Source organism: Erinaceus europaeus, chromosome 7, assembly GCF_950295315.1.
Source record: "Erinaceus europaeus chromosome 7, mEriEur2.1, whole genome shotgun sequence".
NCBI classification, from domain to species: Eukaryota; Metazoa; Chordata; class Mammalia; order Eulipotyphla; family Erinaceidae; genus Erinaceus; species Erinaceus europaeus.
In genome coordinates this window covers 89,359,477-89,374,008 of record NC_080168.1, presented here as the reverse complement: position 1 = coordinate 89,374,008, position 14,532 = coordinate 89,359,477, and the positions used below count along the sequence as shown (strand labels likewise).

The 14,532-nt window shown below is 41.6% G+C and overlaps 1 protein-coding gene across 5 annotated transcripts in view; it reads right to left on the bottom strand.

Annotated features, from left to right (window-relative positions):
• The window catches only part of KCNC2 (potassium voltage-gated channel subfamily C member 2), a 235,604-nt gene extending 223,275 nt beyond the window's left edge, over window positions 1-12,329 (bottom strand). For 3 of the 5 annotated variants that reach the window (XM_060194933.1, XM_060194932.1, XM_016193682.2), the window contains exons 1-2: window positions 11,849-12,177; window positions 9,883-10,582 (exon numbers count right to left, since the gene is read on the bottom strand). In XM_060194933.1, coding sequence (XP_060050916.1) covers window positions 9,883-10,563 — 681 coding nt within the window. In that variant the 5' untranslated portion in view covers window positions 10,564-10,582; window positions 11,849-12,177. Of the gene's footprint in view, window positions 1-9,882; window positions 10,583-11,848; window positions 12,179-12,241 lie in introns of those variants that run through there. The other 2 variants (XM_060194930.1, XM_060194931.1) reach the window with 2 other exon arrangements.
• Between the last annotated feature and the right edge of the window lie 2,203 nt (window positions 12,330-14,532).

Sequence of the window (14,532 nt, the reverse complement as noted above, 5' to 3'; positions counted from 1 at the left end):
ACGGAAAAAAATTGTCACTGGCAGCAGTGGGTTCATCATGTAGACACCATGCCCCATCAATAACCCTGATGGAAATAAACAAACAAACAAACATTAAAAATAATTTGACTGGCTTTCTAAAAGAAAGTGATCAATATTTCAAATAATTGAATTTAGTTTATATGGCAATTGATTGTTATTGTTTAGACTGTGCCAGCACTACATATTTCTTCTAAAAATCTGTATTTATCTTTTACTAGCCCTTTGGTTTACTATATCATTTCATCTAGACATATTTCTTTAATTGTCAAAGTAAGGAAAATATAGAACTCAGAAATGTAAAAGATATGAGATATGAAAACATCATTATTGATAGTTGTAAAGTTATATAGTAATTCATACATTTTCAAATGGGAAAGGCTGACTTGCATTTTTATATATTTACCTATATATACACGGTGCTTTGTTTTCGGTAGCTTTGGAAATGAGCTCCCAAACAGGAAAGAAATATTTCCTGACTCATTTAACTATACAAATGAGCTCTTGCCAAAATATCACAGAAGAAAGTGATAATTAATAAGTCTAACTGCATTTACCACTGGCATGTCTAATAGCCAGCAATGAACTAGATAACTGGTTGGAAACTGACTACCGAAGTTATTGATTCTTTCAGTGTTGTATTGAGTTGCATATTTTCTAATCATTCCAGCACTCTGACTACAGACTGCAAACATGAGTTGAATCTATTTGTGAACTATAAAATCAATGACCTGTAAAAGGTCAAGGTACTAGATGTTTACACAGCAAGTGCAAACAGACCAGATTATTACAGCAGACTCTCTTCAAGGGTCTGAATCTTGAATTTGCATTGGCAGGTGCATATGTATGGCCTTGACTTAATTCATATGGATAGATTTCCTGAACACTACATAGCAACCCAATAATTTGGTTCCCTGGTATAAGAAAAGAATTCATCATATTCACCAATAATATTGCTAAGAGAGGGCATATGAATCATTTCATTCTTCCTTCTTTTTTTTTTTATCCTTTGAACCAAAGCACAGTTCATTTCTGGCTACTGGTGATACCAGGGAACAAACTTGAAACCTCTCACATTCAAATTCTATGAATCACTTCAAAAGCAAAGAAAAAAATAATATAAAAAGTGCCTAACACTTTCATGATGAAATAAAAATTAACAGCACCTTATCCTGCATGTGACAAGTAAAATTTTACATCTTATTTTTGAGAAAACCTATCTATTATTTCTGCAATTTAGAATTATTGCATTTTATTATTTAATAGATAGTATATTTAGTATTTACTTTATTATAAGTAGAATTATAAACTTACTGAGAACGAAGCTCTATAACTTCTCTGTGCAGCATCCTTAGTACTTCCCATACCTTCTGATCTGGAGTGGCAGCATAATTAACTGCCATTAAATAAACAAATATTCTAAAACATGTTTAGTAATTGATAATGACACTTTCTGAGCAAGATATATTTGGTCATCAATTCTTTTGTTAATAATTGGTGGAATGATGGTTTACAGTACAACTGCTGATACATGGGTATAATTTCTCATCCACATGACAAATCTTTGCAAAACATTCCCACCCCAAGCTTTCCCTCCATCTTGCACCAGGACTTGGTGCTCCCTTCACCTCCTCCTATACCTCTTCAACCCCCCTGAGTTCTTTGCTTTGGTGCAAATATACTACACCCAGTCCAAGTTAAATAAGATAAGTCAAAAGAAGAATTGGCAAATACCAAATTGTCTCCCCTATAGGTGGAACTTAAGAAACAAGGAAAGAAACAGAGAACATGGGCTATTAATTCTTTTTTTAATTATACCTTTTTATTAACTATTGACTCCGGACAGAGATAAATCTAAAGGGAAGGTGGAGATAGAATGTAAGAGAGACAGAGAGATTCCTGTGGCATTGCTTCACCACTCATGAGGCTTCCCCTCTGCAGGTGGGAACTAGAGATTAGACCTGAATCCTTGCCCAAGGTAATATGCTTGCTCAGCTAGGTATGCCACTGCCCAGCCTCTCCACTAATTATTTTAACTGGATCAATGTTTACAGAACAAGAACTAACATATTAGTTTCTTTAATATGATTCAAACTGTCCTTACATCATCATAATATTTATTTAAATGCTGCCCTTAATACTTCTTTGTATTTTTTTTCTTTTTTGCTTTATAGTTTAAGAAAGAAGAAAAATTGGCCAATAAAAAGTAAATTGAGGGGGTCGGGTGGTGCTGCACTTGGCTGAGCACACATGTTACAATGCACAAGGTCCCAGGTTCAAGGCCCTGGACCCCACCTGCAGGGGGAAAGCTTCACGAGTGGTGAAGCAGGGCTGCAGGTGTCTCTCTATCTCTCTCCCTTTCTATCTCCCCCTTCCCTCTCAATTTCTGGCTGTCTCTATCCAATAAATAAATATAATAAGAAAAAAATTAAAAAGTAAAAAGTAAGTCGAGTATATATAATTCTGATTTAAATTATAAGTAGTGAAATTTGAATCTTAACAGTTTTAGGAAGTACATTTTGGTAATGCTGTGGGAATAAATAGTATGCCATACTAATAAAGTCATACTTTCAAGATTTAAAAATTATAGATTCACTCTTATTATCCATGTATGATTCAAGATAACTGCACACTATGGTAAATTAGATAAAGATCAGACAAATATGTAAATAAAGTGATCTGGAACCACATAAAAAGGCCTAATGTCTATGGTCTGGGAGGCGGCATAGTGAATAGAGCATTGGGCTCTCAAGCATGGGGTCCTGGGTTCGATCCCCAGCAGTACATGTACCAGAAAGATGTCTGATTCTTTCTCTCTCTCCTCTTATCTTTCTCATTAATAAATAAATAAAATGTGTTTTTTTTAAAAAAAAAAAAAAAAAAAAAGGCCTAATGTGATTTTTTTCCAGTTCTTATGTCTCTATATTTTTAATATAATTTTTACTTATAAAATAGAATTATGATTATGGTAATTTAATAGGTTTCCTTTTTGAAAAAAAATGTTCTTTGAAATGAAAAGGTCTATCCAAATATCAAAGGTGCAAGCATCCAATGAAGAGTCCCATTTTTTTAAAAAAGAACCCCAATTCAATCATTTTCTGTCCTCCCAAATAAATGAAAAGAGGAAGGAGAAATTTGCAAGTCCTCTTAGCTCTTTATCTCTGAGAACAAAGTATATAAATATTTTGACGCCAGTACTTTGTCTTTATAATATCTTTTCTAACTTCTAAAATAAAACAAACTGCAAGTTCTATTAAAGATTTCCTGGCTGGCCACTATTCTTATGATACAGTATCTTCAGAGAAATGCACACAGAAGTTTCAATTTTCTTCCAAAGTGTATACACTTAAATTGAAAATATATAATGCATAATATTTCCACATATAAATATAAATATATAATGCATAGTATTTTCACATATAAATACTTATATGCACCCTTGCTTTTTAACTATTTGTAAATACTGCTCCATGGCATCAACAGGATAATCTCTCCTTTTCTTTCCTGATCTCATTTTCTCCACTACAGGTTTCCATGACAACTAATATTTGAATTTTTATAAATTTCTATTTTTGAAATCCATTCTTAAGGATAAAAAAATTTATAAATATAAAATATAAATTCATGTGTCTTGCTAATGAACATTTTAGATTGCTCTCAAATATGTGTTTACACTGCAAATTAAAAGCAGCAGAGGAAAGGGGATTGCCAACTGAAATAAAAATAAAAAAGAACAGGTAAGAGTCAACTGATTATTCATTTCATATTAATGTTGTTTCACTTTGCCAGTTTATATCATAAAAGTGAGGCATAAAACACTTTTGTTATATAATTGAGATAATTACCTCAATATTGGTAAAGAGTTAATAAAATGATGAAATCAATAAAACAAACTGAAAGAAATTTAGATAGTTAAAGCTGTCTAAAATATATCAAAATATGAACCTGTGCCTGAACAGTGAAGCTGTGAATAAGGCACTGGACTCTCAAACATGAGGTCTTAAATTTGATCTCTAGTATTCATATGCTAGAGTGATAACTCTGGTTCTTTCTCCTCCTTATCCTCTCCCTCCCTCTCTCATAAACAAATACTGAAAAGGAAAAAAGATGAAGTATTTTTTTAAGAGTGTTTATAAGATTTAAATTATTAACTTCTGTTGAGAGTGATTATCATCTGAGGCTGGGAGAAAACATATTAGTAGAGCACAGACTTTGTTCTGTAAGAAATCTAAGGTTTGACCACCCGAACCACATAGGACAACACCCAAGAAGTTCCAAGGATGATAGAGTGGTGCTGTGGTCTCTCTCTCTCTGCCTCTCTTTTCCTATCTACCCCTTTCTTCTCTATCAAAATTTCCCTCTCTCCAACTCCCTCTCAAGAAATAAAGAATAGAAAATCGGACAGGTGAGGTCACTCAGCAGTGCCATACATGGAGATGGCTCTAAGTTCATTTCCAGGCACTGGAGCGAGAGAGAGTAAGATACAAGACAAACAGAGAAAGATAGATTTAAGGTTGCCAAGGGAAGAGTTAGGAAAGAGGCCCATAACATGTTATGCATGTAAAAAAAAAAAAAAAGAAGTAGAAACGCAAAGCAGAAATTGACTGAGTTTGGAGTATGGCACCAAAGTAAGAAAGCAGAAGTACACTAGAGTTTGCAGTGAGTACCTCCCTAATACTTCCTCTCCACTTTTCCAAGCTTTGGGTCCATGATTGCTCAACAATTTGTTTGGCTTTGTATGTTAACTCTCTTTTCAGTCACCAGGTTCCAGGTGTCATCAGGATGCTGGCCAGACTTCCCTGGATTGAAGACCCCACCAATGTGTCCTGGAGCTCAGCTTCCCCAGAGACCCACCCTACTAGGGAAAGAGAGAGGCAGACTGGGAGTATGGACCGACCAGTCAACACCCATGTTCAGCGGGGAAGCAATTACAGAAGCCAGACCTTCTACCTTCTGCAACCCACAATGACCCTGGGTCCATGCTCCCAGAGGGATAGAGAATGGGAAAGCTATCGGGGGAGGGGGTGGGATATGGAGATTGGGCGGTGGGAATTGTGTGGGGTTGTACCCTTCCTACCCTATGGTTTTGTTAATTAATCCTTTCTTAAATAAAAAAGAAAAAAATAATAATAATTAAAAAAAAGAAAGATAGTGTATTGCACCAAAGCAAAGGACTCTAAAGAGGGAGGGGAAAGAAGGAGAGGGAGAAAACTTTGGGGACCTGGTTCATATTGAAATCATATGCATATGTAACGAATCCACTGTAAAGTATTAACCTCAATAAAAAAATAAAGAAAGTTTGTCTTTTGAGAAACTTTGAGACATACAATTGATTTCCCCCTCTCATATTAATTAGCTACTGATTTATATGTCTACATTTTGCTAGGAGTGTACATAAACACCATTCCCACCACCAAAGGACTGTGACCCATCCCTCCCGCCCACTCCCACCCCCCATAGCCTAATATATAGGCTATGTATTTGATATGCGGACTCTCTCAAAAGCCTAGACCAAGTAGATTAGAAGCTTCCAATAGCACAGCTATATACAAGATACTGGGTACTGTCCAGCAAACCATAACAAAGGGACTTTTCAAAGTTAACCCAATTAACAAATAATGTGATGATAATATTGAGTGTCTTTTTGAACCCTAAGACAGCAGGAACCTCACATCTTCACTAGAGAGCCCCTACTTCCCCCAGTCCTGGAACCCTTGGATAGGGCCCACTTTCCCGTATGCATCTCCCAATCCAAACCAAATAACATTGCATCTGCCGATCACAACCTAACCAAAGCAACGATTGCTACCTCAACATGCTTCACCTCAGAATGTATCCAGAGATTTCACTTGTGGAATGACAACCCTTCAGCTTCATTACTCGGGTGAGACCTTTCCTTTAATAGTACACTCTAATTTCATCTCAGGTAGTTCACTTTCTAACAAAGTCCCATAACCTAGATATACACCAGTTTCTGTGAGAGAGAGCTTATGTGCACACGTATCCATAAACTACTGCAAAATATATACCTGAAAGCAGGACTACACTAGAGTTTGCAGTGAGTACCTCCCTAACACTTTCTCTCCACTATTCCAAGCTTGGGATCCATGATTGCTCAACAAATTGTTTGGCTTCATATGTTAACTCTCTTTTCAATCACCAGGTTCCAGATGCCACCAGGATGCTGGCTAGGCTTCCCTGGATTGAAGACCCCACCAATGTGTCCTGGAGCTCAGCTTCCCCAGAGACACACCCTACTAGGGAAAGAGAGAGGCAGACTGGGGGTATGGACCGACCAGTCAACGCCCATGTTCAGCGGGGAAGCAATTACAGAAGCCAGACCTTCTACCTTCTGCATCCCTCAACGACCCTGGGTCCATGCTCCCAGAGGGATAGAGAATGGGAAAGCTATCAGGGGAGGGGGTGGGTTATGGGGATTGGGTGTTGGAAATTGTGTGGAGTTGTACCCCTCCTACCTTATGCTTTTGTTCACTAATCCTTTCTTAAATAAAAAATAAAAAAATTAAAAAAAAAAAAAAAGAAAGAAAGAAAGAAAGAAAGAAAAAAAGGAAAGAGGCCCAGAAGGGCTGGTGGTGGCTCACCTGGTTGAGAGCATATATTGCTATGTCAAATGACCCGGGTTTGAACCCTCAGTCTCCACCTGCAGGAGCAAAGCTTTTCGAGTGGTGAAGCAGTACTGCAGGTGCCTCTCTCCTTACCTCTTTTCCCCCTTGATTTCTGGCTGTCTCTGTTCAATAAATAAATAAATAAAGATAATAAAAAAATAAGTTACTTAAATAAAAGGAAGGAAGGAGGCCCAAAGGAGGGAGGACTGATACTTTTTTGGTGGGTGAGGTGTCTAAGAGGTGAGAAATGTACCCCTAAACATACACAGTTTTGTAAAATAATGCTCCCTCAATAAAAGATAAGCAACATCAACAAAAAGAAACTAAAATGTTGACAATAAGATCACAGCTAAACTATTTGATATCCAGTTTATGCTTCCTAAAATCATGTCCATGCAAAAAAAAAAAAATTCATTCCTTCACCATCAAATGTATTTCTATTTATCAGACCAGTTGAGACGACATTTAAGCCAGGGCATCATCTGAACTATACTAGTTCATATAAATATATTAACCACAGATAAGGGCTGGAGTAAGGATCCCAGTTCGAGCCCCAGGCTCCCCACCTGCAGGGGAGTCACTTCACAAGTGGTGAAGCAGGTCTGCAGGTGTCTATCTTTCTCTCCCCTTCTCTGTCTTCCCCTCCTCTCTCCATTTCTCTCTGTCCTATCCAACAACAATGACATCAATAACAACAACAATAAAACAACAAGGACAACAAAAGAGGAGAAATAAATTTAAAACTATATATATATATATATATATATATATATATATATATATACTACATTTTAATAGAATGGTAATTTCTGATTAGTCTTATTTAAGCAGCAGCCTCTGGTCATCTGAAGGCGAGTTCCACAAATGTCAGCTAAGGTGAAGAAAAGCAAACAGCATACACCAATTAGTCAATATAATGGTAAGTTCAAAGAGGCTTCAGTGTAAGAAGCTAATCTGAATCCCTTGCTTTCAAGATGTTAGGTGCTGCATTGCAAAAATTCTACCAAGGTCCTGGAATACTTGGATTTAAAAAGTCATAGTTGACTTTTCAAAGTTAGAATTCCAGTGAATGCTAAACCAAATCTCAAGAACAACTTGATCTGCAGAGATTTCACAAGCCAGGCAGTCAGTTATAATCAGTGGTGATGGTGGAAAAGGCCTGAAGAATATGTCAGGAGGCTTCCGGCATAATTTGACTTTGCTATTAACTTGACCTTGGCCATCACTGGGCATCTGTGGTCTTTGTTTCACTGATCTTTTATAAAAATAAAGGGTCTTCACGAGATGACACAAAGAAATTTTCAGGTCTACAAGTCTTAGCTGATTCTGCTTCCACTGACTCTTTGACCTTGTATTAATCTCTCATCTGTGCTTTTACCTAAAATTGATGTAGGTCAAATGCTTAATTATTACTATAATGAAAGTTTTCTAAGATTTAAAGGTATATTTATTTTCAACTGAATGGATTAACCTTTGGCCAATAATCAGCAGACTAAATTTTCCTAACAACAAAGTTAATAAACATTTTCTTGAATTTCTGCTATGCAATCTGGCCTACAATGAATGCATTATATTACCATGATAGAAAACACATTTTTGTCTTTTTTATAGCATATGATAATCTGAAAAAGAAAACATTATGTGATAAGTTGTAAACAGATTCTGAGTTATCTTTTTAGTCACCAAGCAGAAAAGGTACTATGGGACTCTGGAACTTAGCTGGAATCCAAAGGGGTAGAAAAAAATCCAAATATGTAATGATCATGAGCCTGTAAATTAATTTAAATATGGTTTCACTTATCTCCTGAATGCCAGCTCTTCTTGAATTTGTGGAATGGACTTAAAAGGAAGATTTTCAGAGCTGGAGTTATTAACTTTATGTGCAAGTATGAGAATAGGGGCATGTTAAAATATATGCACGCACTGAAATACATGATCCAATAAAGTAGCAAAGTGAAACAATTATTTCAAAGTGAAAACAACATATCCTTCAACATAAAAAGTGACATCTGAGGCACATCTAGGAAAGAGACAACTGCACAATATTTCAGAGGTAGACTTCTGGCAAGCAGAGGGAGGCAATAATGAGCGTAGAGCCAAAGTGAAGCTAGAACAGTCCCATTCCGCCCAGGGGGTATCTTTTCTGGGTGTCAGAAAGAAACCAGATACATGTAGTTGCAAAGATTTAACTAAATTAAATACAGTACTCAGTCCCCACATATAATTAAAAAACCATTTACACACTGTATAATTTTTGGTTATTTATATTTCCTTTATTCCCTTTAAGCTGAAGAAAGTACTGGATACTTTTGTAGTCCTTTCAGGGAATTTTGAAGAATTAATTGGGAGCGTCAAGGACTACATTTAAGCTGTCACTCAGGCTAGAAACTAAAAGGAAAAATTGAAGATGGGATCGCAGAGGAAAAATTAAGTGTGCTGTAATCTTGATCACCAAGATTTAAAGAATCCCACTAAACTAGAATCACCAACAGTGACAAATTCATGGTTCAATCTGTAAAAAAAAAAAAAAAAAAAAAATTGAGAGGCAGGGAGAGGCACTTAGGAGGAAAACACCAGGCTTCAAAACAGAGGTTGCTGATGGGCTTTCTGGTCAACTCACTGCAACAAGATTCTTCTCCCTTGGGAAGAGAAAGCCCCAGACCGCATTCAAGATAGCCTCATCACCAAATGAATCTTCTGGCCAGATCTTCACAACCACCACCACCCCACATACATATAACGGTCCATTTTCCCTGTCCTCACATTTGCTCCCTCACTGCAGTCACTACCCTATGGTGAGTCACATGTGAAGGAGTCTCAGGCCCCACTGAAAATATCAAATCGTGATGATCAAGAAAGTCCAGGAAGAGACATCCAAGCTAAAGGAAAAGTTTAAAAAAAAAAAAAAAAAAGTCAGGGGAGAAAAAAATAAACAACCTCAGAAGGAAGAGCTATACCCATTGCAGGATAAGATGATTCCACAGAAAAGTCCATTCGCACCCTTTTAAGTCTCAACTACTAAAGTCAACCTCAGTTTGTGTGAAGGTGGAAAAGTGGGGGGACGGGTGGGGGTGATGAAGGGTACAGAAGATGCTACACAGGGACTCTGATGGATCCTTAATCTCATCCTTGAGTTGTTGTCTCCCTCCATCTCAAAGGCCCTTGGAAAAGAAGAAAAAGTTGAGAAAGGAGTTAAGAGAAGTTGGGGGGAGGTGGAGCGGGTTCGTTCTGGCCTTACCCTGGCAGCTCTGGACGAGTAGGGGTCCTCAAAGAGAGCCCACATGCGGGGCTGCAGCCTCCTCCAGCGCCCAGACTTGCCGTCGGGCCCCCCCAGGCCCGCGGCGTCCTCGATGCCCAACCTTTTGGCCGCCAGGTCCTCATCGTCTCCAGGGTCGCCGCCACCGATGAGGTCGGGGGTCTCGAAGATGTCCAGGGCCTCCTCAGCGTCGCGGTGCTGCCGGTAGGTCATCCAGCAGCAGGGCTCCACGTCTGTCTCGTCGATGCCCCAGAAGGCCAGTTCCTCCTCGAAGAGCGGCCCGCACACGTCGGCGGGGCAGTGCAGCTTGCCGGTGCGGTAGTAGTTGAGCACATAGGCGAAGACGCCTGGGTGCCGGTCGAAGAAGAACTCGCGGCTGCCGCCCAGGGGGTCTCCGCCGGGGGGGCTGCAGTGGCCCGCGCCGCCTTCGAAGCAGCCGCCCAGGGAGCGCGGGGGCGGGCGCAGCGGCGGCGGCGGGGACAGCGGAGGGGGCGGTGGCTGTCGCGGGTCCCCCGCCGCCGTCAGGCAGTCACCCTGGGGCTCGGAGGCAGCGAGCAGGGCCAGGCGCGTCCCGGGCAGGGTCTTGAGGGTGCTGCGGTAGGTCTCGTGCCGGGTGCCCCCGACATTGAGGATCACCCTCTCGTTGTTCTCGATCTTGCCCATTTCTCTAGCTCAGACATGACTGCAGGGGTTGGGAGGGGAGGGGTAGGGTGGGGGGAGAGGTGAACAACAGCTCCAAGTTAGAGATTTTTGCCTTCACAGCCTCATTATGATGCACCCCCCATCTCCCAGCATCCACCCCCTATTCCCACCTCCCACCCATAACACACAAGATCCCAGACTAAGTCCCAACGTGCAAGGCTGCCTGACTGGCAAGGCGCTAATGACCTCCAAGGGGCTGGGGGCAGGGGGGGGGGGTGTCAGAACCTAGTTCTATCCACACCTCAAGTCTCACAACTTCCCCAGCTCTCCAGCCACCTAGGGACACAGCAATTCAAGGCTCCTTTGACCTTCCAAGACACCCTCTCCCCCCTGCCTCGCACCTCTCTCTCCTTTTGCTCTTGTCTCTCCATCTTTTCACCCTCCACCTGCTCCACCTCTGGCCACTTTCTCAAGCCTGACCTGCTGCTTCCCAGCCCCTAGCCCAGGAACTAGTCTTAACCTCAGGCCTCCCCTCCCCTCCTCTTTTCTGGATTCTCTCCTCCTGCTAGAGTTCCTGTCTTCCACCTCCTAGACCCTCACTCCACCTCTCCTGGCCTGGAGGCAAGTCTCTTGGATGGAGTGTTCTCTCCCATGACAACTCCAGACAGGCCCCCTCTCAGCATACCCTCAGTCTACTCTGCCTTGCTCTCTGCTCCCTGGTGCTCTGGGGGTGCCCTTTGCATGACCTGCTCTGGTCACTCTCCACTCTCCCTGTCGACCAGGCGGAAAGACTGAAAGCACAAGTGGGGGGGCAACATGTCCCCCACTGTTGCCTTTCACCAAGGAGACCTCTGACTAATTTTCCTGATTCAATCTCCTCTCCACAGGATTGTTGCTGTTAACATTACTATTACTTAGGAGAGGGAACGACCTACCAGTGTGTGTGTGTGTGTGTGTGTGTGTGTGTGTGTGTGTGTGTGTACACACACACAGAAGAGCTCAGTGCATCCCACCCCATCCCCCTTTCCCAAGAAAAACAACCGCCCTGGGAGTGGAGGGAGCGGGGGTTGCTTTCTAGGAGGGGCGAGGCCCAGGGAAAACCTGTTCAGGCACACCCCCCTGGATCCCAAGCTTGAAATCCCGGTCGAGTGCCCCCATTTCCACCAGCCATCTCTCCCTGGGAGCTTCACCTCTCCATTCCTGTTGCAGAACCCAGAGTGGGTGCTGGGGTGGAAAGGAGGCCCGCCTGCAGGGTCAACACGCCCTACCCGGGAGAGTCACCCGCCACCCCTCCCGCCCCAGGTACCTTAAGGAAACCGGGGGGAAAAAGTGGTTCAGCGGCGGTTTCCGAGCAGGCGAGGTTCTCCCGGCGGCCAGGCGGAGTCCAGACACCCAGCCGACCCGCCTGCCTCGGACGACAAACTACTTGTTGGCGTTTTCCGGGTTCAGGTGGTGGGGCGGCTGCGCGGGGAGCTGGGGTCGCGGAGAGAGCCCCCGCCGGCCGGCCGGCCGCCCGCCGCGCTCCCGCCCTCATGCCGCGAGCTGCGGGCTCGCCCCGCGCCAACCTCCGCGCCTAGAGTCCCCATCGCGCAGGGCTGGGCGGACCATAGAGCTGGGGCGGGTCCAGCCGGCGCCCCGCGACCCTGAGGGGAGCGGCTGATGCAGGGCGGGCGGGAGAAGGAGGGGGCGGGAAGCTCACCCAGTGGAAGGTGGAGGCACCCGGCTCCTCAGATTTCCACCTGCAGTTGTGGCTGCTTCCCACCCAAACAGCAGCTGCTGGAGCTGCCCCTTCGCCACTCGCCGCCAGAGCTCGGAGCTCTGGAAAGGGTGGGTGGGTCTGGGGAAGCTGTGTTGTACCAACCAGGTTCATGGCTTTTTCTTCCATGGAGCTCTATGCCCACCCTCTCTGGTGCTGCCGCCAGCCTTATTTACATCCCAGACCTTTGCTCTACCTGCTGCCCCAGCCCTCCCAACAAGTGAGACAATCTCAGACCCAAGGCATTATCATTATTATTATTATTATTATTATTATTATTATTATTACCACCTACTTAATGGCAGACAGTGCTAGAGGGAGGTCTACTTACATAGAATAAGTAACTCTTGTTTCCAGTGTCTTATATGTGATTCTGGCTTGCTCAGCTCGGTCAAATATAGGTCTCTAGTCACATCATGATTACATAAAAAAAAAAGTTTTAAAAAGTTTATTTCAGGATCATAATGTTCTAACAAGTCCAGAATCAAGCTTCTTTATCAAAAACAGAAATGAGCTTCAAAGAACAAAAATGAGCTACAGATATCCAAGAACCAAAGCAATTACCTAATTAGTCAATTTCTCCCTTTCCCAGATTGTTCTAGTACCTCCCCCTGTATTTCTTTGCTAGAGCTTTTGTAACCAAGTGCAGTAAGCTGCTGTTGACTAAGCAAAAAAAATGTACTATCCGGCGTTTCTGTGAGAGGTTAAAAGTGCACAATAAGTGTCTCTAGAGTTAGTTCCTCCCAAGAGCTGCAGGAATTGCAGCTATCCCAGGCCTTTCTCAAAGTCTTATAGATGGTGGTCTTTTCCCTGCCTCTCTTCACATCCTTCTCCTAGCCATGCTTCTCTGTGTTGAAGTAGACCCTTCAGTTACAGTAAAGTAAGGCTCACCTAAGGACTTTATGTTAACTTGATCACTTCTATATCAACCTTGCCTTCATATTCTGAGGTTCTAGAGGTTAGGACTTCAACATCTCTCTTTTGGGGGAGGTGTGAGGGTAGAAATTCAATCCAAATTAGACCTCCCTATCAAGCTATATTTCTGTATGAATGTACATGATTCCAGAATGAAAGAAAGGCCTCATTCTACATGTATAGTTTAATATATCCACTGAAAAAAAAAAAAGCACCAGGTTGTATGTAGGAGGTGTCTTTGAAAAATGGATAATGAAATTGACATAACTCAGAAAGAACAGACATTACAAATTACTAATAAGAAAGTTTCAGCTATGTACAAGACTTTAAGGTAAGAAGTTAAATATTGGGTTATCAAAAAAGTCATGGCATGTTTTTGCATAGAAACATAGATAAAATAGATCATAACTTTTCTGATAAACCAGTATAAGCAATAAATGCCAACCTGATAAAATAATAAGTAAAGTTAAAATAAAGACCTTCGAATTTTTATAAAATTCTAGGAAACTATTGCAAGAAAATATGGTATGGTGTGCATACATTTCTAGGAAATGTGACTACACTGTAAAGTAAATGGAGTAATAATAACCAAAAGACCTATGGAGTCAGTCTGTGGGAAATATAAAGTTTATTTTTATTTTTTATATTTATTTTCCCTTTTGTTGCCCTTGTTGTTTTTCATTGTTGTCGAAGTTATTGTTGTTGTTGTTGATGTCATCCTCGTTGTTGGATAGGACAGAGAGAAGTGGAGAGAGGAGGGGAAGACAGAGAGGGGGAGAGAAAGATAGACACCTGCAGACATTGTGAAGCGACTCCCCTGCAGGTGGGGAGCCAGGGTCTTGAACCGGGATCCTTGCGCTGGTCCTTGAGCTTTGTGTCACATGTGCTTAACCCTCTGCGCTACAAAGTTTATTTTTTAACACAAAAATATTGTGATTTGGGCTTTTAATTATGATCAATCACTAGGACATTTCTGTAATTAACGGTGGAAGTAAACTTCCATTTACAGAAAATTTCCAAATAAAACATATTTAATTTCAAACACATCATTTCATGTGGTCTAAATGTCTCCTCATATTACTGTTGTGGTCACTTTGATAGGGGAAATTTGTATATGGTTTTCTTTAAAATAAATTGATAAGGTCAATGAAATACTTCACTTGGATAGTGTGCCACTGTGCCATGTTCGCAATCCAGGGTCAAGACTAGCCCTTACCACACTGAAGGAAGTTAAGGTGCTTTGGTTTCTTTCACTCTCTCTGCCTTACCTTGCTATCTCTAACCAAAATAATTAATTAAATCAATAAGCATAAGTGTAG